At 44.4% G+C, this 26,454-nt stretch overlaps 1 protein-coding gene across 1 annotated transcript; it reads left to right on the forward strand.

The window, feature by feature from the left end:
* Positions 1-21,129: 21,129 nt before the first annotated feature.
* LOC138276104 (zinc finger protein 271-like) lies at positions 21,130-24,139 on the forward strand. The gene has a single exon (XM_069219158.1). It carries the CDS (start codon positions 21,760-21,762, stop codon positions 23,584-23,586), a length of 1,827 nt encoding a protein of 608 aa, XP_069075259.1. The 5' UTR covers positions 21,130-21,759; the 3' UTR covers positions 23,587-24,139.
* The last annotated feature ends 2,315 nt before the right edge of the window (positions 24,140-26,454 follow it).

The raw sequence follows: 26,454 nt of genomic DNA on the forward strand, positions 1-26,454 counted from the left end.
GCAACCCATTCATTCTCTCAATCAGTCCCGCTGCTTGTGGGTAGTAAGGTATGTGAAAAATCCACTCAATATTGCGTTGTGCACAATAGTCCTGCACTAGTCTGCCCTTGAAGTGGCTGGCGTTATCACTTTGAATCTGGAGTGGCACTCCATAGTACAGAATCAACAGATCTAGTGTTTTCAGGGTGCTCTGCTGAGTTGCGCGCTTGCAGGGAAAGGCTATGAGATAACCAGAGTAAGTGTCTACCACAGTGCAGGCATACTGACACCCTCTGCTCACTGGCATTGGTCCAATGTAATCAATCTGCCAAATCTGTCCTGGCAATTTACCTCTGCCTAGCTGTCCTCTCACCACCTGTGGGACCGGTCTGTGCTGTGCATGCTGACAAATGGGACATTCAATGATCGCTGTTTTAATCAAATCTAGGGGAAGATGCATCCCTCTAATCTCAGCCCACCTGTGAGTAGCCTTTTCTCCAAGATGTCCGCATTTCTGGTGTGCCCATTTAGCCATTCCCACCAAATCAGAACTCTGCGCCTCCACTTCAGCCTCTTGAATCTTGGCTCGATCGTCTGCAAGACAATTGAACCATCGGTCTAATGAATCAGTGGGACAGTGAGCGTCCACATGATAGACAGTCACGGTGCTTTGAGGTAACATTTCCCAGATCTCCTGCCATAACTCCTTCCCCCATACCTCTTTGTTATGGATTTTGTACTGATGTGCATGCCACGTGGGAAGCCAAGTAGCTAACCCATTGGCGGTAGACCAGGAATCTGTATAAATGTGACATTTTCCGGGTAGCTCCTGTTTTAAAGCCTGATACACGGCATAAAGCTCTGCATACTGGCTACTTTTTCCCTGTCCTGTAGTTGTCAAAAGCTTCTTGGTAACAGGATTATAGGACACTGCCTTCCAGTGCCTTTTCGCTCCAACATATTTTGCTGAACCATCTGTGAACCACACATGTTTTTTGTCATCTGCAGACAAGTCTGCGAACGGCTGGCCCCACCCTACTGGGGATTCACACACTGAAGGTACATCATGCAACATTTCGGAATTCTCCACTGGAGCCTGCGCTACCTGCTCATGCAAAACGGCGGTCCCTTTTGGACCCGCTCGTGCCCTGTCCTGGACATACCATTTCCATTTTATAATGCTGGCTTCTTGCGCATGTCCAATTCTATGAGTTTTTGGGGAACTCATCACCCACTGCATGATGGGAATTTCAGGCCTTAAAATCACATTGTGTCCCAGTGTAATTTGCTCAGTATCAACCAGGGCCCAATAGCAGGCCAGCAGCTGCTTCTCAAAGGGAGTATACCGCTCTCCTGCCTCAGGTAACTTCTTTGTCCAAAATCCCAGGGGCACCCTCTTTCTTCCTTGTTTTTGCCATAAACTCCAATTGGCATACTGCCCCTGGACTGTCACATTCAACTCAATGTCTCCCTCTCGAATCGGCCACAAATCCAAAGCATGCTGAATGGCGTCTTTCGCCAATTCAAACGCGCGCTGCTCCTGCTCTCCCCATTCAAACGCATTTTTCTTTCGTGTAACTTTGTACAATGGGGCCAAAATCTGAGACAAATGGGGTATATGCTGTCTCCAATACCCGAATAGTCCAATAAAACTCTGGGCTTCCTTCCGATTTCGCGGTACTGCGAATTCCTTAATCTTTTGTTTCACTTTTGGCAACACTTCTCTGTGTCCCTGATTCCACTGAATGCCCAAAAATTTCACGCTCTGAGACGGTCCCTGCACTTTCTCGGGGTTAATCTCCCACCCTTGATTCTGCAAATGTTCCACCACCCTGTCTAGCTGAATTTGCACCTGTTCTTGCGTCTCTCCCTGCATCATCACGTCATCTATATAGTGAGAAATTTGCACTCCAGGAACCACTGGTACTTCATCCAAATGCTCTGCCACCAGCCGGTGGCAGATAGTGGGGCTATGTAAATACCCCATGGGTAATCTACAGAAGGTGTACTGACGCCCCGCCCACTGGAATGCCAGCTGAGGCTGGCTCTCAGTAGCTATTGGTATCGTAAAGAAGGCATTGGCAATGTCAATGGTTGCATACCAAATCCCACTGTGTTTCTGTATGTTCTCAATCAAGGTAATGGTGTCTGGGACCGCTGCAGTCAGAGGAGGTGTATGTTTATTCAATTGGCGATAATCAATGCAAATCCTCCAACTGTTATCACTTTTACGAACAGGCCAGAGGGCATTATTCCACGCAGTGGTGATGGGAACTATTACCCCGGCCTCTAGTAAATCATGTATAGTCTGGCTAATCTCCTCATGTCCTCCCGGTATTCTGTACTGTTTCATTTGAATCACCTTAGTAGCTTGGGGAAGTGTTACCGGAGGAATCTTCAACAGCCCCACCCTTGCGGCGGCTATTGATATAAATCTTTTGGAACCAAATTGATAACATCCATCTTCCAAATGTAGGGTCATCCCTTTCAAAATGTCAATTCCAATAATGTATTCGGGAATGGGCACAATCAGGACAGTGTATTCTCTCTTTGGAAGTGCCCCTATTTTCATGGGAACCACTATCTGCACTGCCGGGATTTCTTTTCCGCCCAATCCCGTAATGGTAAAGTACTGTCCCCTGAATTTTCTTGGATTGCCATGAATCAAAGTGGCCTCCGCTCCGGTGTCAACGAGGGCTCGAACTTTTTGAACATTTCCACGTTTCCAATAAATTTCTACTTTGACATGAGGTCTGTTATCTTTGCGAGCCCATCCCTGCACCGGAGTTTGGCCTGTTTCCTAATCTATTTTCACTCTGCGCACATCAGAGTCTGCCCAAGTCAAATCTGGATACAGTTTGCGGTAATTCTCAGGGAACTCCTCCTCCCTGTCTCTGCTTCGCAACCTCTCTGAGCTTACCAGCTCCCTCTCCCACTCTCTTCCTCGAGTTTTCCCAGAACCTGTCAGTTCCCGGTCTCTCTCCCTGCTCCGGGTTCCCTCTGCGCTTCGGTGCTCTTCCTCCCAATTTCCGTCCTCTGGGGATCTCTCTCTACTGTGGGGTTTTCTCCCTCTCTCTCCCTTTTCACCCTCACGCTCCTCCCCTCCTGCCTTCCTCTGGTTCACCACTTTGTTATCCTTCTTGTTCCCTTTCCTACTCCCCTCCTTTTTATCCAAACCGCGTTTGCGGTACATTTCCCACAGGTCCTTGGTGCTTATCCCATCGATTTCATTCCTGGTCACCCCATCTCGCATCAAGGCCTGAAACATGTCTCGCCTTGTCACCCTGTTGTTATCAGTACGATTCTCAGACCGTGAATTCCTCTCTGGCTTAGCCCATTCTCCTAAATCACTTAACTCACGCACCGCTTCTACCACCTGAGACAATGGGTTACCCGTCTGATTAATTAACAAAGTCATGATGACATGCTTATATGCAGGAGGAGCGGCCCTAATCAGCCGGTTTCGCACAGACACACTTAAAATTCCATTCATCAAATCATGGGCATTACCCATAAAGATAGCTGTTTTCATCCCTTCTTCCTTCAATCTCTGTACTGCATCTCTCAAAGTATACCAAGGTTTATCATTAGGCGGCCAGTCTGACTCTGTCGGATACTTCTGAGCACACCCTTGCGCAGCTAGCTCTAACAAATTGGTCATGGGACCATTCCCTGGATAGGTTCTAAACTCATTTTGAATAACCGGGTCTGTACTTAACATACAAGGCCTCGGGGCGTCGCCGTGATCCAATTGGACCCCCTGGCCCCCCATATCGTGCACCCGCACCAACCACGTAAACAATGTTTCCCCAGACCTCTGTCGAAATCTGTCTATCACATCACTTAGTTCTTGCTGTGTATAATCCTCCAGGGCATCCAACATCACCCCTCCAGGATTAGCTGGGCTATGCTGTAACTTTCGCCGATATATGGGCTGCGCACGGACAACATTCCTGCGCTCTGTCTTCTCCTGTCTAACATCTTGGCAGTCATCGCCCCCGGACCCATCTGAAAAATCAGATGTATCCCAGATGTTTCCATCCCAAAATTCAGGGTCAAAGGCTAATCCTGCCTGAGAGATAGCTAAATGCACCTTCTTTTTATTAACTTTCCCTCTTCGTTTCTTGTGTTTATATTTAGCTACGCTAACAGCCGTTCTCTCCGCAACCAGTTGGTACATTTCCAACTTATCACTTAATAATTTATTTTGACAAGCTAGCATGGTAGAGGAATTTCGGGCTTCTACTAACTCCTTCTCCAGCTGCTCGTGGTCTTTTTGTAACTGTAAACATTTTTCATACAACTTTCGGTACGCAGAAAGCAAGATCCAGCCTCGCCTCCCCAACGCACAAACCTCCCTTCCCTTGTCAATTGAAACTTTCCGTAAACATATAAGAAGATCTTCAGGTTCCACATTCAACATACACGCATTCCAATTTTCACACAAACCAGCACAACGTGACCATTCCTGAGCTAAAAGTTTATACGGAGCAGTTTCCCACCCCGGTATTTCTATGTCTGGATTTGCTACTTGAGAACCTGCTTTTGAGCTCGCTTTGATCTTATTAAGCATTTTCCCTTTTTTTTTTTTTTCGAATCCTGCCGACTACGCCAATTTGTGCTGCTTTACTCTTCAGAATATCAAAACCATGCACTTCAGGATATTTTAAGGCACAATGTAAAGCAATCACTCTCAAACACCTTCGTAAGTAGAATAATCAAGTTTATTTAAGGGGCAAGTTCTCAGCTAGCAAAACTAAACCACACTAATATATATATATATATACACCAGGAGAATAACATGAGAATAATGATAAAGATATAAGCACTCTGTGAATTGCAAGAGTAAGTGCATATAATACAAGCACACACAATATACCTCAATGCTCAATAGCATGAAAATGACTGCAAGAATAAGTGCATATTACGCGCGCACACACAATATACTTCAATGCTCAATAGCATGAAAATGACTGCAAGAATAAGTACATATTACGCGCGCACACACAATACACTTAATAAATTGAAAAGCTTCACCGAAAAGAGCGTCTGCATCCCTCCGCCGTACACAAAGCTGGGGAACCCAAATCAGCTGGCACAGGGAGCCTCTGTTCGAGACAATCAGTCCTCCTGGCGTTGCGTCCAACCCAGAAGAGAGTTCCTAAACCAGCCCATCCAGGCCCCCAACTTTTATAGTATTTACTAACGCCCAGGAGTCTTTTCTAGAAAAAGACCCCCTCCTTTACAAATTGTGCAATCGGCAGTACCTTGTTCACCCTTCGAGACGTCTCCTCAGAACGGGCCAAGTTCCCAGGAGAGGACTCCAAGGTGAAGCTTGCATTCCTCCTTGTGTACAGGCGCATCCCCCTGTTGTTCTAACTGATAGCTCGTGGAATGTAAATAGCGCCCTTCGTACCAGGCAGATGGAGCGAAGTTGAGCAGAAAAACACCCCACCCTTCAGCTTGCCGAAGCTTGTGGAAAAACACAGAACAGTGCCTTACGCATCGAACCAGACTCGACAAAATGGAGTCGTGAACCAAAATGGAAGCGAAGGCCAATGAAAGCAGAGGCCAATGGTCCACACTCTGCACCACTGTTTACATTGCACGTAGTGCTGCCACATGCACGTAGTGTATGTAGCAATACATCTTCATCACCGTCGACTAACTCCAGCAAGTACAGCTGGGTGGGTAGTATCTCCTACTCCTCCTGGACTCCACTGTGAATCTTGGACTTGGTCCCCTCTCTCCACAGGTCTTCTCTCTTCAGGAATCCACTGCTGGTTTTCTTGCAGTCTTGTCTGGGTGTCTTCTTTTCCTTCTTTTGGGTGGTTTGTTGGAGTTCCAGTGATTTACTCGTGCTTTCCTGGTCGCTGGGGGGTACTGTGTTACTTACCTCTGTGGTTTTCTAATACTCCCTGCTCCCCTCTACACATTCCACTGACCTAGGTAAGAGTCCTGTGTTCGCATTACATTTTTTAGTATATGGTTTGTGCTCTCCCTAGGGTCACTATTGGTTACTGCTATTTGTACTGTTTTCCTACCTTTTCTATGCCAATTTCTGATTGTTAGGACTAGTGTATATATTTAGTGTATTACTTAACTCCTATTGGAGGGTTGCCATTCTAGTAATTTGTGGTATTGTGTTCCAAAAATAAAGTACCTTTATTTTTTTACAACTGAGTGTTTTCTTTCTTGTGTGTAAGTGCTGTGTGACTACAGTGGTTTTGCATGAGCTTTGCATGTCTTCTGGATAATCCTTGGCTGCTCATCCACAGCTACCTCTAGAGAGCCTGTTTTCTAGACACTGCCTACACTTCACTAATAGGGGATACCTGGACCTGGTATAAGTACCATAGGTACCCACCACACACTAACACTATGCCAGCTTCCTGCAGAATTCATGCTAAACACAGTTGGTTGTCTTATTCATAACAGTTAGCAGCCTACCCACCACCATCAATCCTCTATGTCAGTGTTGGCTGTAGAACTCAAAGCTTCACCCTGCGTAAATTGATCAAGTAATTGACAGCAGGACTCCAAGTCCATTTTGGCCCTACTGTCTGCATGTGCTGACCGCATATGTTGTTCCTCCGCTACTCCCCACTCCAGGAGATCCCATAACCATTGATCGACCAGAGGTATCCTGGCGCTCATCCAGCCTATGGCCACCCTACGTTTCACTAACAAAAGAGCCAGCTGTGCCGATGTATGCAGAATCTTCCACCCTTTAGGTGTACCCACTACTCCAAGTATGCAAGCCAGTGGTGTCAGTGCAATCTCTATGCCCGTAGTCTCCACAATCTTATGGACCACCCCTCTTCAGAAACGCTGCACCCCCTCACAGAACCATGCCAAATGAAGAATGGAAGCATCCTGTGTACCACAGCGGGTGCAGCTAGCTCCCCTGGTGGGATCAATCTTAATCAGGCGATATGGTGTTACATATGTCCGATGCACAAAGTTACAATGCAGGAGTTGTTTCTGTTATTGCAGGATACAGTGCATACCAATGACAATGTTGTAGTCCAGTCAGCATCCTCCCAAGTTCCCACTCACATGCTTGACGTGCAACACAGGGCTTCCTTCTTGCATCCTCCCGGAAAGCCCTATAGAATAAAGTAATTGAATGCCCCCCCTCTCCCCAGCCCACTTAATGCTCTGGATGTCTTTGGAGCTGCCGGGTAATTCCGCCACACCTCCCTCACAACACTCTCAAGTGTTGCATAATGTAAAACATGACCCTGGCCCAGTGCAAATGCCTCCCACGCTTCCTGAAATGAAAAGAAAGACTCATTGGGATATAAATCCCCTACCACCAAGCAACCCCCCGCTCTCCATTGTTCCATGGACATATGATCTTCTATTGCTTCAACTGCCTGTCAAATGGGGCTCGACAAAGTACCCTCTTAACCTGGCTAGTGGGTCAGTGCCAAGCATCCCCTCAAAAAGGTCACAACCTTCTCTATGTTCTGAATCACATGTGCCGCCTCAGTGTCAGTGACCCCGATTCCTAAATACCAGAAGCTCTCAAGCTCACAACGAAGTCCCACCTCTGGCTGGCTGTCCAGTGATTTACTGCTAAGTTAACCTGGGGGAAACAAAAGTGATTTCTGTGTATTCACCCGAAGGCCCGAGGTGACCCCAAACTCTGTCAACATTTGCAGTAACAGGGCACAGATTTATCCAGTGACCTGAGGTATACCAGTGCATCATCCGTGTAGAGCAAAATTATTAGGGTAGAGCAGCTCACCCAAATCCCCCAGGCATCCGTCTCCCTACAAAGCAGCAGGGTGATGACTCCACTGCCAAGGCAAAAAGAAGGGGCAATGGGGGACACCTCTGTTGGGTGCCCCTACCCACCACCCGGGAATCCAAAAGTTCAATCCCCACTCAAACACGCACAATGGGCTTGGTGTAAAGCAAACGCACCCAGGGGCAAAACTTGGGGCCAAACCCCATTCCTTGTAATACAGCCATGAGAAATTCCCACTCCACAATATCGAAAGCCTTTTCAAGGTCTAATGACACCAACGCCAGATCTTGCGCCTCGTCCATGGTTTCATGCAAAACATGAGTTAATCGTTGAAAGTTAAAGGACGTACTGCAGCCCGGTATGAAACCACATTGGTCTTCATGGACCAGCCCCCAAATTACTCCATTTATTCCAATAGAGGGAAGGGGGGTCCAAAAAAACACAAAACTCCCTGTATACAAATGCCGATTAGTATTGTAAAGCGTAGGAACTTCACCAGAGGACCTTGGACCCTAGTCCTCCATGGGAAAGCACAATTCAAAAAGGTGGTGAGGTCCCACTGTGTGGATACAGTTATTATTTCTCAGAATCAAAATGTCTAGGGACATGTAGCATTCATCAACAAGGCTATAGTCAATACCAATGTTGCTCCAATTTCAATTTTATTTTAGGAAGACATTCAACTCGCGGTAGAAACGCAGACACTCAAAGGTCCAAGAGAATATATGAATTAGGCCAGCCAACACGTGTTTCGCCCCACAGGTGCGTAGGCCAGGGCTTTCTCAAGGCTGGGGAAAAGAAAAAAATGTCATAAGACTAAAGACAATAGTGAAAACGAGTGTAGTTATATTGAAAACGGTGAAGGGAAGCCAAAGGACTGTGCCAGAGAAATCCCGAAAGATTCCTAAGAATAAAGGCCCTGATGAACCCGTGAAAAGAGGTCATGCTGTCCAAAATCATGCTTCTCAAAGTCAAAAAAAGCCAAAAAGAGGAGGCCTGTGCCGGGTGATAGAAGAACTAGGGATAGAATAGGGGTAACCAAAAGATTGAGTATAAATTAGTGGCGACCAATTCGAATATCCTTTAGGAAAAATAGAGATGATCAAGGGTCAGTTTTTAAATTACCTGAATTGGCTAATTTGTGAGAAAGAGCACATGCTTTCGAAGAGAGATATTATTACATTGCACCCAAGGAAGAATTGTGATTGAGAACAGAAAATGTTACTGTACACAAAAGAAAAGAAAAAGAAGGAGAAAAACCATACCATTCTAAGTAATTTGGTGTTCAGATAGCCAAAAAACAGTCGATAATATGAGTAATAATGCAGCAGTTTAGCCTGAAATATAAGTATATGCATGTAACATCATGTGACTGATATAATTAGGTTAAGCATGAGTAAACAATCAAAGAAAAAACCTTTTTGGCTGAGTTATGTCTAATATTAAAGATATATATAAAAAGTAATGATATCTGTTTAAATAGGGAGTACAGCACAATAAAGATTGCAATCTAGGCTCAAGAGAAAAGGAAAAAAGGAGAAAAAAAAAGAAAGAAAAAGGCAAAAGAATCAGAGTTAAAAAAATTGTCAAAGAGAAATAGATAAAGATAAGTACCAATAGTTTTGCCCGGAGGAGACCAGAATAATGAACAGCCACCCATTTTATATCCGCAATAGATTTCAGAACTAAAGAATGCTGTTTACGTCGGAAAGGTAAACATCTATTGGATCGTTAAGTGAAAAAATGCCAAACGTTTTCTCATAAAGAAAGACCCTTGCGGTAAAGACTCACCCGTTTATTTTTTATGTTTCTATTCAATACCACATATTTACGTCCGTCGCCTGAAAAATATCTCGAAAAATGGCAGCGCGCCGATTTCAGCTTGCGTCTTTATACGCGACCGGTATGATGTATTGGGTTGTCCTACCTCGATATAGACTATCGGGTATGGACAAAGAGAAGGGACTTCAATTCTTCCGGCACATGCGACGTCGGTGGCGCCATCTTGGTAGTAACCAAGGACGGCGCCATCTTTGCACAAACAATAAATGTGTATTACGTCCAAAGAAAAGGACAGGGAATGTTGAATGAGTTACTAAGACCTAATAAATCAAAGGTCTATTTTATAATTATTGATCCGGTTTGGTGACTAAAAAGATTAAGAAATAAAGAGAAGAAGAAAAAGAAGAAAAATGAATACAAGTAAAAGAAAATGAATGTTGATACTGTGAATTATGGTATTGCCCTAACAACCTAAGGGAGGTGAGACATGAGAGATAAGAACAGAATAAATATAGTAACCATGTGAGAAACCAATGGTACGTCGACAGAAAGAAAGAACATTACACAAATTTTAAAACAAACTTGGTACATTATTACAAAGCACTCCAGATGACAATGTTACTGGGTGTCTCAGTTTTACAATAGCCAATAGTGCCACTCATAGTCTTTGTTAAGTCCATGATTAACTGTATCGTATCGGATTATAAGTCTGCTTTCCTCCTTGCGCAGGCGTAATGGAGTAATGCCACCTCGAGGGGTTAATCTGATTCGTCGAAGACCACAGAATGTGAAATTGCGTTCATGGGAATGAAATTCTGTGAAATGTTCAACAAGTGGTGCTTTCATGTCCAGTTTGGAATATTGCGGTAGTGTTCTTGGATTCTTATTTTGAGAGGGCGGATGGTACTGCCTATATAGGCTTGGTGGCATGGGCACCATATTATATAGACAACATTCGAGATTTCACAATTTATGAAGTCATTGATATGGAAACATTGGTCATTGATAGTAATTGTTGTGGTTTTTGAGAGACCCCACTTACAGATTGAATATTTGCTGCATGTGTAAAAGCCCTTTGGTTTTGGAGGTAACAAAGATGTTGGAGACTGATTTTGAAAAAATGAAGAGCAGAGTGTGTCTCTTAGATTGGGAGCCCGTCGAAGCCTATTTGTGGAAAATTTGTTATGTGTTGATTAATGGAGGGGTTATTTTGTAGAAGGTACCAATGTTTGCGAAGGAGTTTCCGAATCAAATGATGGCCATTGTGAAATTCAGTAATAAACTGGATAGCAGGCTTTGTATTGACTGTATGGGATTTGTTTAGTAGCTTGATGCGGTCCATGTCACGTAGTTTATCCTTAGTAGCGTTAAGTGATTGGTGATTGTACCCCCTGGCAGTTAGTCTCTCAGTCATTTGGGTGGAGATGTTGTTGTAATCTGTTTTGGTAGTGCAATTCAATCTGGCTCTTTTATATTCACCCTGAGTAATATTCCGGATGGTACTTGAGGGGTGACAGCATGAAGAATGGAATTTGCTGCTGTTGTTTTCCGAAATAATTTTGTCTGTAACTTGTCATCTTTTATAAAGATCAGAAGGTCCAGGTATTCTACTGATGAGTTAGAGATGTGATAAGTGATGTCGATGCCCCATTTGTTGGGCACTAATGACTGTAAGAATTGATTAAGGAGACCCTTTGGACCTTGCCAAATGAACAAGATGTCGTCAATGTAACAACCCCAAAAGATGATATGTTGAGAAAGATGTTCAGTTAGATCATCCCGTAGCGAGTGGTTTTCTACTGCACCATCAGAATGCAGGCGTATGGTGGGGCACATTTTGCCCCATCGCAGTCCCTTGGAGTTGTAAGTAGAACTTGCCGTCAAATAGAAAATAGTTATTTTCTAAACAAAATTGCAACATTTCCGTAATCATCAAATTACGTTCCAGATACTTCACTGATTTTGTGGAAAGGCATCTTCTAACAGCTTCTAGGCCGCCACTATGTTTTATAGAAGTATAGAGGCTGACAACGTCAATGGTAACCAGAAAGGAGTCAGATTGCCAATCGATGTTTTGTAGCTTTTGTAAAATATCTTTGGAATCTCTAACAAAGGAGGGTAAATTTGTCATAAAGGCTGCAGTTCCTTATCGATTAGGGTGCCCAGTTGTGAACAGATAGAGTTGATGCCTGATATTATTGGTCTACCTTTGGGTGGGTGACCTTTTTTGTGTATTTTTGGTAGAAGATATAGGGTAGGGATAGTTGGAAATTGTAAGTATAAGGCACTTTTTTCTCTACTAGAAAGAATATGGAGAGAATGCCAGTGATCCAAAAGATCAAATAGCCTATGTTGGATTTCAGCTGTTGGGTTGTGTGAAAGAGGTTTGTAGCATTTCTTATCCTGAAGATGCCGATAGGCTTCCTGCAAGTAGTCATAGGTGTTGAGGACTACTATATTTCCGCTCTTGTCAGCCTCTTTAATGATGATTTGATTATTTTTACTCAGTAATTTGAGGGCTTGTGCTTGGTTTTTGGTAATATTGGGACAGGAATATTTTCGTTTGTCACTATAGTGTTTATACTCTCGGTCCAGGTCCCTCAAGACAGCTGTCGAAAAGAGGTCAATAGAATTGCCTGCCAAAAGAATAGGGGTAAAGGTAGATTTAGGTCGCAGGTCAGAAGGATGGTATTTGTTAATGTATAAATCTAGATCTTGTGCTATCAAGGAGAGGGGTAAGTCAGGTTTGTCAGTGTTGGATAGATTTCTTAACAGGCCGATATCTTCAAGGTCTTGAACTGAGAGATCACTTGAGTTTTGTGAAGGAGGTGTTGGATGGGAAGAAGACTGGGGCGAAATATTGGAAAAGAACGATTTCAGTTTGAGATGGCGTATAAATTTGAAGAAGTCAATCTTAGTTTGGTTAATGTTCCAATAGTTAGTAGGGCAAAAAGAGAGACCTCTATTGAGGATTTGATGGTCAGTTGGAGAAAGCTCGTTAGTTAGTTGTGTGTCAGAGTTTAGGATCTTGTTTGAATTCCAAATTACTCCATGCAGTCTAGTGTCTAACATTTTACAAAGGATTTTGACGTTACTATTCAGCATCAATTCCAGCAAAATGCCCCTCTGGCGTGCCTCTTTATACACTCCTAGCAGCTTTTTCCGTAACAGGGCTGAGTAAGCCTGGTAGGACTCTACGGGATAACCACCCCTGCGGGGCTCTGGACGTCTGTAATGCGGTTATAGCCAGCCGCACCTCCTCCAACATTACATCTTCATCCAGCTCCCTCCAACTGTCTGGTGCCAACCAGGAAAGATTGAACTGTCACCGGAATCCCTGCATTGTCTCATCGGACACCTATGGGCCCACATAAGTGACCTTTTTGAAGTACTCAGCCAGCACTGCTATAATGTCCCTGCGGCTTGTAACCTAGACTTCAGCTGAGTTCCTAATATGTTGTATGGGGGGAACACCACCTCTCATTTCAGTATCCACGCTAACAGCCTGCCTGACTTATCCCGTTCCCGATGCAACCTCTGACAATATGTCCTTAGTGTTAGCTTTTCCAGTGTGCCCCAGCTTTTACCCACCTCTCGTCTAAGGCGAAGATGCGCCCTTTACATCTCAGGGGTGAATGAGTCTCCATGCTGCACATCTGCCAGACATCCCTCCAGGATCTTAAGGTCCCGCTCCAGTTGCCTACGAATTCCACAGGGGGTACTTATACAAGTTCCCCTTGCCACATCCTTCATTGCCTCCCATTCAATGGCCATGGTGTCCATGGTGCCCCAATTAATTTCCAGGTACTTCGTTATCAAAGTGGCAAGTTCCTCACATGAAGCACTATCAGTCAGGAGCTCTGAAGGCATACACCAAATCCTCACCCCCCCTGACACCTGCTCCCCAGCACAAACCCAAGTGCACCGGGGCGTGATTAGACAGAAATCTCCCCAAGTGTGTCACCCCCACCAACCGGTAATAGTTCAGGTCTCCCAGTAAACATTGGTCCATATGTTTTGTGCGTCTTTGGGTGGTATGTATATTCCTTACCCTCTGGATGCAACCACCTCCAGCCATCCCATAAGCCAAAATTGTTCAAAACAGAAGTAAGTGAACGTACCATCATTGACTTAGCGCCCCAGCGTGGAGGATGTCGGTCCTTCGCCCCATCTATGATGCAGTTAAAATCACCCACTCAAATAACAGGAGAGCTTAAACTAGCTCCAAACATCTCCAAAATATTGTCAAAAAACGAACAATCATCACTGTTGGGAGCATAGGTGTTTAATTGTGTGATAGGCTCCACATCCATTGTCCTCTGAAGTAACAAATACCTACACTCCACATCAGCCTCACTATAAGATGTGTGGAATGGGACCCCCAGTGCCACCCACACTGCCACTCCCCGTGCATAGGAGGAATATGATGTGGTGTACAACTGTCCCTGCCACTTCTTAGCTAGTTTCTGAGCTTTGTCATCCAGTATATGTGTTTCCTGTAAGCATGCTATCTGTGTCTTATGACATTGAATAAAGGAGTGCACCCTGTAGTGCCTGAAATAATTATTTAACCCCCTGACATTCCACAACACTATATTTACCAGCCTAGGCATAGGACCATTGTGTATCCCCCCTGTAAGCCTCTCCTGTTTATGGGGTAGGAGTAATTCTCCCATGACCAAGGTTTTCCATTGTCCTTTGAACTGCAATAAAAGTAAGCATGCACAGTTATAAACAACCCCAACACCCCTGCTCACCCCGGATAGACAGTATAACAAAAAGAACAATACATACTGTAGATCCATGTGTAGATATGCTGCCAGGACTAACAGCCTATATCCCCAACCCCCATAAACTAAACCTACCACAACCATGGAGGTAGCATCCCCGACCCCGGATGTGGATTACACAGTGTCTGCATTGTAGTAATTCCCGAAACTAGGAACACAATGAGTACACTCATTGAGGTAATAGGGCTAGGCAACAAGTGCCCAGTCTGCGTCAACCCCTGCCCAGCGTCAATAACAGTAGAAAAATTGTCCGCAATGCAGGCCTCATCCAGCATCTTCACCCATGGGCGTCCCCGATTCTGGCTCCCGTACCACTCTCACCAGTTCCAGAGCAGGATTCAGACAGACCACAGCCATTGTTCCATCCTTTTGTACCTCAATCCTGAGATGGTCCTCCCCGGCCGAGGTCAGCGAAGTTCCCATCTTGTTGGTGTTGTACACCCGCTCGGATCCCAAGGAGGCCCGACCCGGAACCCTAGGTGGCGCCTTATCCCACAGTTCAAGCCACCTCCAGACCTCTTCTGGATGGTCAAAAAAGTGGGACTTGCCCCCAGAAAAGACCCACAGGCATGCAGGGTACAGCAACATATACCTCAAGCCCGTGGATATAAGCTTGGCTTTCACCTCCCAAGAAGCTCTTCCTCGAGTTTTGTGCTTAATTAGTGTAGTCCAGATAGAAAGCTTGTGATTTTCAAAAACAGCATTATTGGTTTCACAGGCTGCCCTTATGACACAGTCTTAATCTCGGGAGTTTAGGATCTGAAAAATGACTGCCCGGGGAGGCACCCCAGGCTTTTATAGGGACAACCAGTGCCATGTGGGTATGTTCTATGATGAACACAGAGGATAACCCCACATCCCTGATCCATCACTCCACAAAGGCCTGCGCAGAACCACCATCCTATCTCTAAGGTAACCCGAGAAGGCATACATTATTCCGTCTCAATCTGCCTTCAGCATCCTCAACCCTGGCCTCCAGCTTTCCGGATCTCGATGTAACCTGCGCCAGTTGCTTGCACAACATGGCCACCTCTGTCTGCAGCTCCACAATTTGAGCCCTTCTACACCTTTCTAAGGTCTTCCCGAAGGTGATTCACCTCCAAGGGCACGGATATTTTCCCCTTCAGAGCCACCCTGGAGCCCTGTATGGTGGCAAGGAGTTCAGCCTGGGATGGCTCCTTCACAGGCACCCTGCATCATCTTCCTCCCTCTGCCCAGCATTTCCTGTTTACCGCTCTGAGAGAGGGGCAGAGGTGGTATAATGTTCCATGGTGTTCCCATGTAAAGGGGCCACCTGCTTGTTTTGGCCCATCAGTACCAATTGGGGGGGGGGGACCAGGATGGCCAGGAGCCACCCCCCACTCAGCCACAAGTAAGTCTCCTCCAGTGGTTCCTGCAGAGTGGCCCCACAGTCCCTGGGCCTCACCGCAAACCACACGTCACCCACAAAGCTAATTATTGAGATCACTGTAGTATTTATTCAGTAGCATCCCCTGGGGCCCAGGCACCCATCAGTCACTCACCAGTGTCCATTAATTTGCTGCCTTGCCAAGTTGGGCCAATGCTCCTCGCTTCGTCCCATATGCATAAGGGGGGGGGTGGACCCCTCTGAGATGTCTCAGTTCAAACCAAGCGGCCCCCAGTCCTCTGTTCTACCACTCACTGGGTGCCTCCATAGGCCCACGGTCTCTCTCCAGCAGGGCACAAGCAGTCCAGGCCACCCCTCTGGCAGCTCCAACCCAGCAGAGCACCACTCCAAGGCGGATGGACCACTGCCACGACACCCGCCCCTCAGCACCTCCACTCGCTCCTGCTCGTAGCATGCATCAGCCACACCCTCACTCGCCTCACGCAGGGCCCGCCTACCCACCAAGACGGGCCCAACGCAGCACCGGCATCTTAATAGGTGAGGAGGGGCACAATCTACAATATCGGGCCTCTGAGCTCACAGGCCACCTCGTCTAGACTCCACCCATCTGGTAGGCACTGCACTGCCCCCAACAGTGCCCGGGGTGACCACCCTCCATGTGGGGGACCACCTGGCGACCGCTGCAGACCCAGCTATGTCGCTGGACCGCAGGGCACCACTCAGGGGCCGACAATGACCCAGATGGAAAGGCCGTGTATGAGGGCACACGCAAGAAGTACCCCTCGCAAGGCAGAAGCAAAAAAAAAAAACAGATGGTGGACGGAATGCTGAACAATGCAAACATTCACCCCCAGTCACAACGATCTGTGTTTAATCCATCATTTGTTTGCCCACCATGCCAACCAAATTTGGATCCAGCTATATGCAAATTAGTCTTGATCCTGTTCCCCATGGGAACAGTCCAGCCCGAACTGCCAGGCCAGGTCTTCCCTGGCCCAGAAACAAGCATCCTGGGACCAGTTTCAGGGTATGACCCTTCATCAGCTAGGCTGGCTTGAATACAGTGGCGCAGTGAGCATGGGACCCACGTGTGGGTATACCCTTCCCACTTAGGGTGAGAAAAGCAAAAAAATAAAAAAACTGATGATGGACGGAATGCTGAACAATGCAAGCATTCACCCCCAGTCACAAAGTTCTAGGTTTAATCCATCGTTTTTTTTGCCCACCATGCCACCCCAGTTTGGGCCTTTGCAAGGCAGACATGGCTGGATTCCGCAGGATTAGTCCGAGGTGGCGCAGAGCTTCCTAGAAGCGTATCCCGCTAGCCATTTTGCTTGGCCACGCCCCCCATACAGTCAAATCTTAACGGGTGCAAACAAATCTCCTTGATCCTTATCCTTGCCATGGGGTACGACTGTATGGTTGTAAAGAGGAATTTAATGAAGCTGGAGCCAAATTAGTGACAGCTTAGAACATCCACAAAACTGCACAAAGCTGCGCCCATTTATCATACACAGTAGTTGAAAATGTATCACGGCGAAAAAGCAGTCAATGACTCAGAATTTCTTGGCAACACAAGATTCTGAAACTCCCTTTTACCAGCTCAGTGAACACATTCTGTCCAGTAACATTAAAAAAAGAACGGAAAATCTTCCTGTTCCAAGAGTCTTACGAATATCGTCCAAATTAATTTCCTGTTCTCTTATATTTTTCCTTTTGATTTCTGTTTCTTGATCACGTGCTCTGACTTCCTATGTCCTACTCACTTCTGTATTTTATTCATTTCTGGGGATTTCTCACTTTCCCTACTTGCTCGTTTTATATTTTCTACTCTTAACATAACCTCCCTCCTAGTAGTTGCACTTCATAACGTGCACAACTAGATGTATAGGAAATGCAGTATCCTGGAATCAGTTGGGAAAAGCATAGAGCCAAAATGTAAACATACCCACTTTTGTGCCCCGACTCGTGAAAATGCTTTCCGGGGTTGAATTTTTGGCATTCGGCTGCTCTCTTTGAATTTGTTGCTTTGAATCTAACAGGTAACATTCTCCAACCACAGTCCTCTCCCAGGTCATGGATGCCTTGTGCAACGTGGGTGATCAGCATATTGTCTCCCTCACTGTCTCTGTAAATAAACTCACCGCCATCTCTTCATGAAGGCCTGAGCTGTCCAACAAGATTAGAACTCAAGTTGTAAATCTCTTTTTCACGTTCCCTTATTTGACAGACATGTACCCAGTGTTAGAGAGGAAACAAAATGTGTGTGAAGAAGGTGCGCCATCACAGACATTAGTAGAGAGCGTTACAGAGCTATACGTGGTGAAAGAACAGTGCAGGCCTAAGTTCCACAATGATGCAAGACAGGTGAAGAGTTCACTGGAAAACAGAGTGGATGATCAGCAAGGTCTTAGTTAAAGGAAACCTGTTTGCAAGCTTTGAGGAATTTATGGTCAAAGCATACAGGCATTTATTCTTTGTTTTTGGTCAATTGGAAACGTGACTGAAGGAAAAAGAGCAGGAGATAGAGTAAGCCAAGAGTACACTGAATCTGATAAGAAGTCTTGGTAGCAGAACAATAAAACACAAACACGCGTGCACATGAAAGAAGCAAATAAATGGTTTGTTAAGCATTGTTAGAATTACAATGAAGAATGTGTAGAGAAAAGGCTAGGACTTTGAGGACACAGGTGATGTGATGTTTTTGTAACAAATATGTGACTCTTCAGTAATCTATTATTAACCTTCTGTAGGACGCATTGTTCATGTAACTATATAAGTGGCTGCCTGCGAGCAGCCGTTGTTCATGTAACTATATAAGTGGCTGCCTTCGAGCAGCCGTTGTTCATGTAGCTATATAAGCGGCTACCTGCGAGCAGCCGTTGTTCATGTAACTATATAAGCGGCTGCCTGCGAGCAGCCGTTTGAGATCAGCTGTCTACCTGTGTGGGGATAGCTACTCTTCCTGCTGCAACAGTAAACCTGCTTGTGCCTTGCCAAGAGGAGTCCTGTTTTTAATATGTTAAGTGTCCCCGCAACATCAAAAGATCCCGCGCTGATACTGCTCCGAGTATTTGGGACCCACTAACGGTTCATTTCCGACCCAGTTTCTCCTGAAAGTGTTAAAATCAGAGTTCAAACAACGCCTCTTGACTAACTTCTGTATTTGATGGGCTTCTTTTCTCCTTTGACTCCCTTCCCCCCTTTTCTCTTCTCACTTTCTTTTCTGCAGTCTGATTATGTTCTCGACCCAGGATGAACTTCCCATGACACACATTGCGTGAATGCTCAGAATTCAGATTTTCTCAAGTTTTCAGTGTTGCTATTTCTCAATTTGATTGAAGACACAAGTGAGCATTATGTGTTACTTTCCATGGTTTGTCTGTACAGCACCCAAGTTAAATATAGTAATAAAAGATTGCAAGTCCTAGAACCCATTGGAATTTATCACTACAGAAGACTAAACCGGTTGTGCTGTCATGGCACACTACTTGTGCACTTCTTCTATTGGTACCTCATACGCATCTACCTGTGCACCCCGTCTGTTTGTACCTCACATGCACCTACCTGTGCACTGTTCCCGGTGATACCTCATAGGCACCTACCTTTGCACCTCTGATTGTATCTTATAAGCACTTACCTGTGCACCTCCTCTGTTTGTACCCCATAAGCACCGCCCTTTGCAACTCCTATGTTTATATCTCATAAGCACCTACCTGTACACCTTTTCTATTCGTACCTTCCAGGCGAGCTTCTAAAAAAGAAGCTTGTGATCACCGTACTGCCAACCATGGCCATTTGACTTTCAGACTATTACCTGGTTTTTGCTCTGTGCAGGCATCGAGTTGTTCCTCTGCTTTGGCTAACAGTGAGCCCTGTAGAGTAAGTATGCAGATATGGGAGAGTGTGTGTGTGTGTGTGGGGAGAGTGAGGGGATATAAAGGAAATTAGGTAAACCTGGCTATAAGAAATGCCTAAGGGTAGAAATGCTGCAATCACCTTTGGACAATGGACCCTTCCTCCTGCTCTACCAAATGCCTTTCCAGCCACAGAGCAGCCTCCTCAGCACTAAACTGACAACATTATGAGCCTGACTAAGAGTTTCGTGGATGGGGTTACTCCGTTACAAACATGACAGATATCCCACTATACCCTACGGGAATTGTATTATGGCGGACAGGATATCTGTCGCATTTGTGACAGAGTAACCTGCCTTCCAAACTCAAAATCAGGCCCTCAGTATGACCACCACTGTTGGCTGCGGGGATATGTCAGGTCAATTATTGATTGTGATTAATTCCCTCTATTAAGAGCTAAATGACTGATATTGCTGTTGTGTGTGTGCCTTGTCTGCATGCATTATGTAAAGGTAGGTATTTTAATGAACCCCTCATTCTGAAAGGTGCTGAAGCTTAAGGTGCAACAGGATCCAAACTCTATCTGCTTTAGGAAGAACTAAAGAATCTCTTGTTTGTGTAAAGTGTCAGGGCCAGAGCTAGGCTGTGTAAGCTGCCTAGTGTCAGGGCCAGATGGACGGATATTATTGCGATAGATAATCCACCTTAACTCACAAAAATGCACCAGTCTTTCAGGTTTGCAGAAAGCAGAAATACATGACCCACCCTAGGGTGACTGGGAAAGTAGCAAAGATAACAAACAACAGTTTAAAGACAGGAGTTGGCACTTCAGCTGATCCAATGTGAACAGGAAAGGATTGTAAAGAAGAGTGTGAAAGAGTTACCTTTGTTATATACGTCCTGAAGAGCCCTTTATTATATATGTCCTAAAGAGTTACCTTTGTTATATACTTCCTGAAGAGCCCTTTATTATATACATCCTGAAGAGTTTCCTTTGTTATATACTTCCTGGAGAGCCCTTCATTATATACATCCTGAAGAGTTCCCTTTGTCAAATACTTTCAGAAGAATTATCTTTATTATATCATTTCTGTAGAGTTTCCTTTGTTATATATATCCTGAAGAGTTACCTTTGTTATATACTCACTGAAGAGATACCCTTATTAAATACTTCCTCAAGAGTTTCCTTTATTTTATACTTCCTCAAGAGTTACCTTTCTTCTACGCTTCCTCAAACTAAACAGCATCCTGTCCTGATCCATCTCTGTTTCCACAATCTGTTCTTGTTTAAATGAAATCTTGTCCACGGGATACTCCTAAAGATTTTCCCAAAGCATGTGGGTGGTCGTGAGTGCCCTTTCTTTACTACGTTACTCTGTGAACACTAGTGAATGTCCACTTTTTTGAAGTAAAGAAGATGTGACGTGTTCAACAGAACTTTTAGTTAAATATTTGTGTACGGTGAAACGTCCCTTGATAAGTCTCAGAAATAATGAAGAAGAGATTACTTTTACAACCAGATAAACACTGTGTATTCACATTCCATTACGTTTCCATTTAGCGATTTTCAATCTCTTTACATCAACAGGAAACAAGCCTTGATTGCAGACAATGATAATGAATAATGAAGATAATATTGTAAATCTGAAAAAAGTGTCATAAATAATGTCAGGAAAACATCAGTGCTGTCGGCGAGAGAGGAACCTGAACAATACTGAGGGATCCTGGAAGAAGCAGTCAAGAGCCTTTCAGTGAATGTGAGTCTGAGCTGTGCACCTCCATGCCACAAGACTAAGAAATTACCTCTAGAAAATTAAGGCAACTACTCTGACAGACTTCCTCATGTGTAAACACGTGTGCAATACTAGGTTTGATCTTGAGATCAGTATGATGTGTTCACAGCAGTGCCCTGTTTCCTAAAATGACAATACACCACTATTCAGTCCTCTACGTGTATTGTAAACTCTTTCTGTCAAAACCACAGCAACCAGAGAAAGGCACAATGGAGCCAGACAACTGAAGGGCAAAGGAAAGAAAAATTGTGCTGTCTAAAATACAGAGTGCTGTCCCAATTTACACTGACCAAAAGGGGGGTGAATGTTTCCCGCAAGTGTGCTAAACCATTATCCAAACTAAAGTCAAAATCACCCCCAAAGAAGCCTCACACAAATTTTGCGTATGATAAGAATTTAATAATTATTCTACTTTATTTAAATAGGAAATCAAATGTCCAAAATACTACACACATACAGACAATGTGAGAATTACACGAGGGCTTTATCAGCCATGTCGGCCCATCAGGAAACACAGACATGGAATGTATATAAATATATAACAGATCCTGAGACACTAACCAAGAAAGAAAAAACATTCACATGCAGCGAGAGCTTTTGTTTGTCATCAGAACTAAAGCACCCTCAGCAAACGCACACATGTGAAAAAAAATTTAACTACACTGAATGTGTTAATAGCGTCAGTCATTCAGCACTCCTAAAAGATCATAAACAAACCCACACTGGGGAAAAAACATACCATTGCGGTGAATGTGTGAAAAGCTTTAGGGAATTATCATTCCAAAAAAAACATCAACAAACCCACACAGGGGAAAAGCCATTCAAGTGCAGTGAATGTGGAAGTAGCTTTAGTTACTCAACACAGCTAAAACGCCATCAGCGAACACACACAGGGGAAAAGCCATTCAGGTGCAATGAATGTTTGAAGAGCTTTAGTCGATTAGAAAACCTACGAAACCATCTGCGAACACACACAGGGGAAAAGCCATTCAAGTGCAGTGAATGTGGAAGTAGCTTTAGTCACTCAAAATACCTAAAACAGCATCAGCGAACACACACAGGGGAAAGGCCATTCAAGTGCAGTGAATGTGAAAGTAGCTTTAGACACTCAACACACCTAAAGGGCCATCAGCGAACACACACAGGGGAAAAGCCATTCAAGTGCAGTGAATGTGGAAGTAGCTTTAGTTACTCAACACACCTGAAACAGCATCATCGAACACACACAGCGGAAAAGCCATTCAAGTGCAGTGAATGTGTGAAGAGCTTTAGGCATTTGTCAAACCTACAAAGTCATCTGCAAATACACACAGGGGAAAAACCATTTAGGTGCAGTGAATGTGTGAAGAGCTTTATTAGGTTCTTAGATCTCCAAAGACATCAGCAAACACACACAGGGGAAAAACCATACTATTGCACTGAATGCGTGAAGAGCTTTAGTCGATTATCACTCCTAAAAAAGCTTCAGCAAACACACAGAGGGCAAAAGCCATTCAAGTGCAGTGAATGTCTGAAGAGCTTTAGTCAGTTACCAGGCCTACGAAGCCATCAGCAAACACACACAGGGGAAAAGCCATTCAAGTGCAGTGAATGTGAAAGTAGTTTTAGTCACCTTTCAGCATTAAAGATTCATCAGCGAACGCACACAGGGGAAAAGCCGTTCAAGTGCAGTGAGTGTGGGAAGAGCTTTAGTCGGTTATCAAACTTACAAACCCATCAACGAACCCACACAGGGGAAAAGCCATTCAAATGCAGTGAATGTGAAAGTAGTTTTAATCACATTTCAGCATTAAAGATTCATCAGCGAACGCACACAGGGGAAAAGCCATTCAAGTGCAGTGAATGTGTGAAGAGCTTTAGTCAGTTATCACACTTACAAAGCCATCAACGAAAACACACAGGGGAAAAACCACACCATTGTAGTGAATGTGAAAGTAGCTTTAGTGAATCTTCAGCATTAAGGAATCATCAGCGAACACACACAGGGGAAAAGCCATTCAAATGTAGCGAATGTGAGAAGAGCTTTAGTTTATTATCAAGCCTAAAACAACATCAGCGAACACACACGGGGGAAAAACCGTACCATTGCAGTGAATGCAAGAGTAGTTTTAATTGTTCCGCAACATTGAGGTCACATCAAATAATACACACAGGAGAAAAACCATTCAAATGTAGCGAATGTGTGAAAAGCTTCAGTTTTGTATCATCTCTCCGAAAACATAAGCGAACACACAGAGGAAAAAACATAGAATTGCAGTGAATGTGGGAGAGTTTTATTGACTCTTCAGCATTAAGGAATCAGTGAACACACAGAGTAATAAACCTACCATTGCAGTGAGTGTGGGAGAGTTTTGTTGACTCTTCAGCATTAAGGAATCAGCTAAAACACAGAGTAATAAACCTACCATTGCAGTTAATGTCTGAACAGCATTAGTCAATTATCAATCCTACAAAAACATCAGCGAACTCACAATATCACTGAACAGACATAGAAATAATTTATGGAGATGCAGCAAACTTGGCAAGAATTTAAGTACATTAACAATAATATTGACCCATATGTGGATATACTCAGGAGTTAAAATGTGCAGTTATTCTAAGATTAAGGAATTACAGAAAATGATAAAATTACAAATATGTGGAACATTCAAATACCAGATGTTAAATACCAGATGATGGAAAAACTGTCTATTCGTAATGAAGAAAAGAAGACATATTTGTAGGATTTTAAAAGTGCCTGTACAAAATTGGATTATCGTTGGTACGGAGTGAGTACCATGTCTAATAATAATCACAGTCCTTGTCAAGGTGAACCACAAAAGTCACTAAATAAATCTGAGCTTAACCCCCTGGTAAGCAGTCGGGCTTAATTTATGGGCAATGTGTAAAGTACTCATGTAGCAATCTAAGAGTAATAAGGTGAAAACACAACACAAGAAAAATAAGAATCCTAAACCAATTTAGAAAAAGAGAAGATATTTTAATAACTAAACTGGTATCGTAACAACAAAAATCAAATCAGTAGAATTGATGTTATATGTTTTTACAGTTCTTCTCTAAAATAGCAGCAAAAGGTGCGAAGCATCAGTTGTGGGTATCTTATTGCACCACATCACAACAAAGTCACACGTTCAGGCTGACCACGATGGAACATGGGCCGGATAAAGGACCAGATTCATCCCGCTGGAAGTGTCACCTTGTGACTTTGGTACGAAACAGTGCAATCCATTCCATGGGTTAATTTTATTCAAGTGCTGAGTCCTGCAAGTTCTCCCTACCATTAACCACCACCACCCAGCCGGTGAGAACCAGCAAACAGACTGGTCTTCCACACACACACATCCTTATACATAAAACAACACACAAAACTTTGGGAGAATTAAGGGCCAGATGTAGCAACTTTAAAATTTGCGAGGTGCAAAGTGCGAGTCCATGCGACTCGCAATTTGCACCTCGCAAATTGGTATGCAGTACGGTGTCTCAGACACCGACTGCAACTCGCTATGGGGTCGCAATGACCCACCTCATGAATATTCATGAGGTGGGTTGCAAATTACGGCCCCATAGCGAGTATAGGCACTCGCAAACATGGAGGCCTGCTGTCGTCAGCAGACCTCCATGTTCGTGACTGCTTTCAATAAAGCAGTTTTTTTTTTTTAAAGTGTAGCCCGTTTTCCTTAAAGGAATACGAGCTGCACTTAAAAAAAAAAACGAAACCTTTAGTTTCGGTATTTTTTCAGGGCAGGGAGTGGTCCCTGGGACCACTCCCTGCCCTGAAAAAATAATTTTGGGTCCATTCACAAAGTGGAAGGGGTCCCCTGGGGACCCCTTCCAATTTGCGAGTGGGTTACCATCCACTTGAAGTGGATGGTAACTGCGATACCATTTGCGACCGCGTACGCGGTCGCAAATGGTATTGCATACCACTCAGACTCGCAAATAGGAAGGGAACACCCCTTCCTATTTGCGATTCTGAAATGCATATTGCGAGTCGGTACCGACTCGCATATGCATTTCTGAATAGCAAAGAGGCTTTTGCGCCTCGCAAACGGCGATTTTCGCCGTTTGCGAGGCGCAAACCCTTTGCTACATCTGGCCCTAAATTCCTTTGACTTTTAAACAAACACAAACCAGTTCTTAACAGCACATTTCATATCTGTGGACATGTGATTTGCGTGACGATTGGTGGTACCGCAAATGTGAGTGAGGGATCAGTAATGGAAGTCACTAACCCACACACTGTGTGATAACCAGCCCTGGGACAAGGCTTCTCTTCAGAAGAGTGAGTGATCATTAATGGAAGTCATTGACCCACACACTGTGTGATAATCAGTGATAGGACAAGGCTTCTCTCCAGAAGAGTGAGGGATCATTAATGGAAGACAGTGACCCACACTATGATAATCAGGCCTAGGACAAGGCTACTGTTCAGTAGAGTGAGGGATCATTATGACCAACACACTGTGTGATAACCAGGCCTAGGACAAGGCTTCTCTCCAGAAGAGTGAGGGATCATTAATAGAGGTCACTGACCCGCACACTGAGTGATAGCCAGGCCAAGCACAAAGCAAAATAAATCTGCTGACTTCAGAGATGAGGGTACCAGGTTCGAACCTCAGCGGGTCAACAGCCTGTGACTCTGGGCATATCACTTAATCTCCCCGTGCCCACAATTCAGCGCCGTGAGACCCTCACAGGTGATTAGCTGCACTTTACAAATCCTGGATTATAGAGGGCAGATGGCTCACACAGTCCAATTTTGAAATGCTTGTTCAACATAAGAAATGAGGAAAAAGAGATTGATAATTTCTAAAATATGATACAGTTAGAACCAATCATGATATGAAATGTACAAAATAATTATTAGAATGTACATGTTAATAAGAAATGTAATACAATAAAAACGGATTTGAATTGATGGTATTTGGCTGGTGTTTACATAGAAAGTGATGTTAAATGAAATTGCCCCCCTAAACTATCAGGATAATTTGAGCTGTCAGTAGGAATCTGGCATCCTGGCACCGGAGGGCTCCAGTCTTGATGATGTGGCCGCTCTCTGCAGAAACCCTGGAATTGATGGCATTAGAGGGTCCAGTGTCGACAGCGTGACCGTTCTCACTTGCGAGCC

This window comes from Pleurodeles waltl, unplaced genomic scaffold (assembly GCF_031143425.1).
Source record: "Pleurodeles waltl isolate 20211129_DDA unplaced genomic scaffold, aPleWal1.hap1.20221129 scaffold_37, whole genome shotgun sequence".
Taxonomy (NCBI): domain Eukaryota; kingdom Metazoa; phylum Chordata; class Amphibia; order Caudata; family Salamandridae; genus Pleurodeles; species Pleurodeles waltl.

Bases quoted from the DNA above. Each gene is read 5' to 3' on its own strand.
- LOC138276104 (XM_069219158.1), top strand. From the start codon at position 21,760: ATGTCCAAAATACTACACACATACAGACAATGTGAGAATTACACGAGG.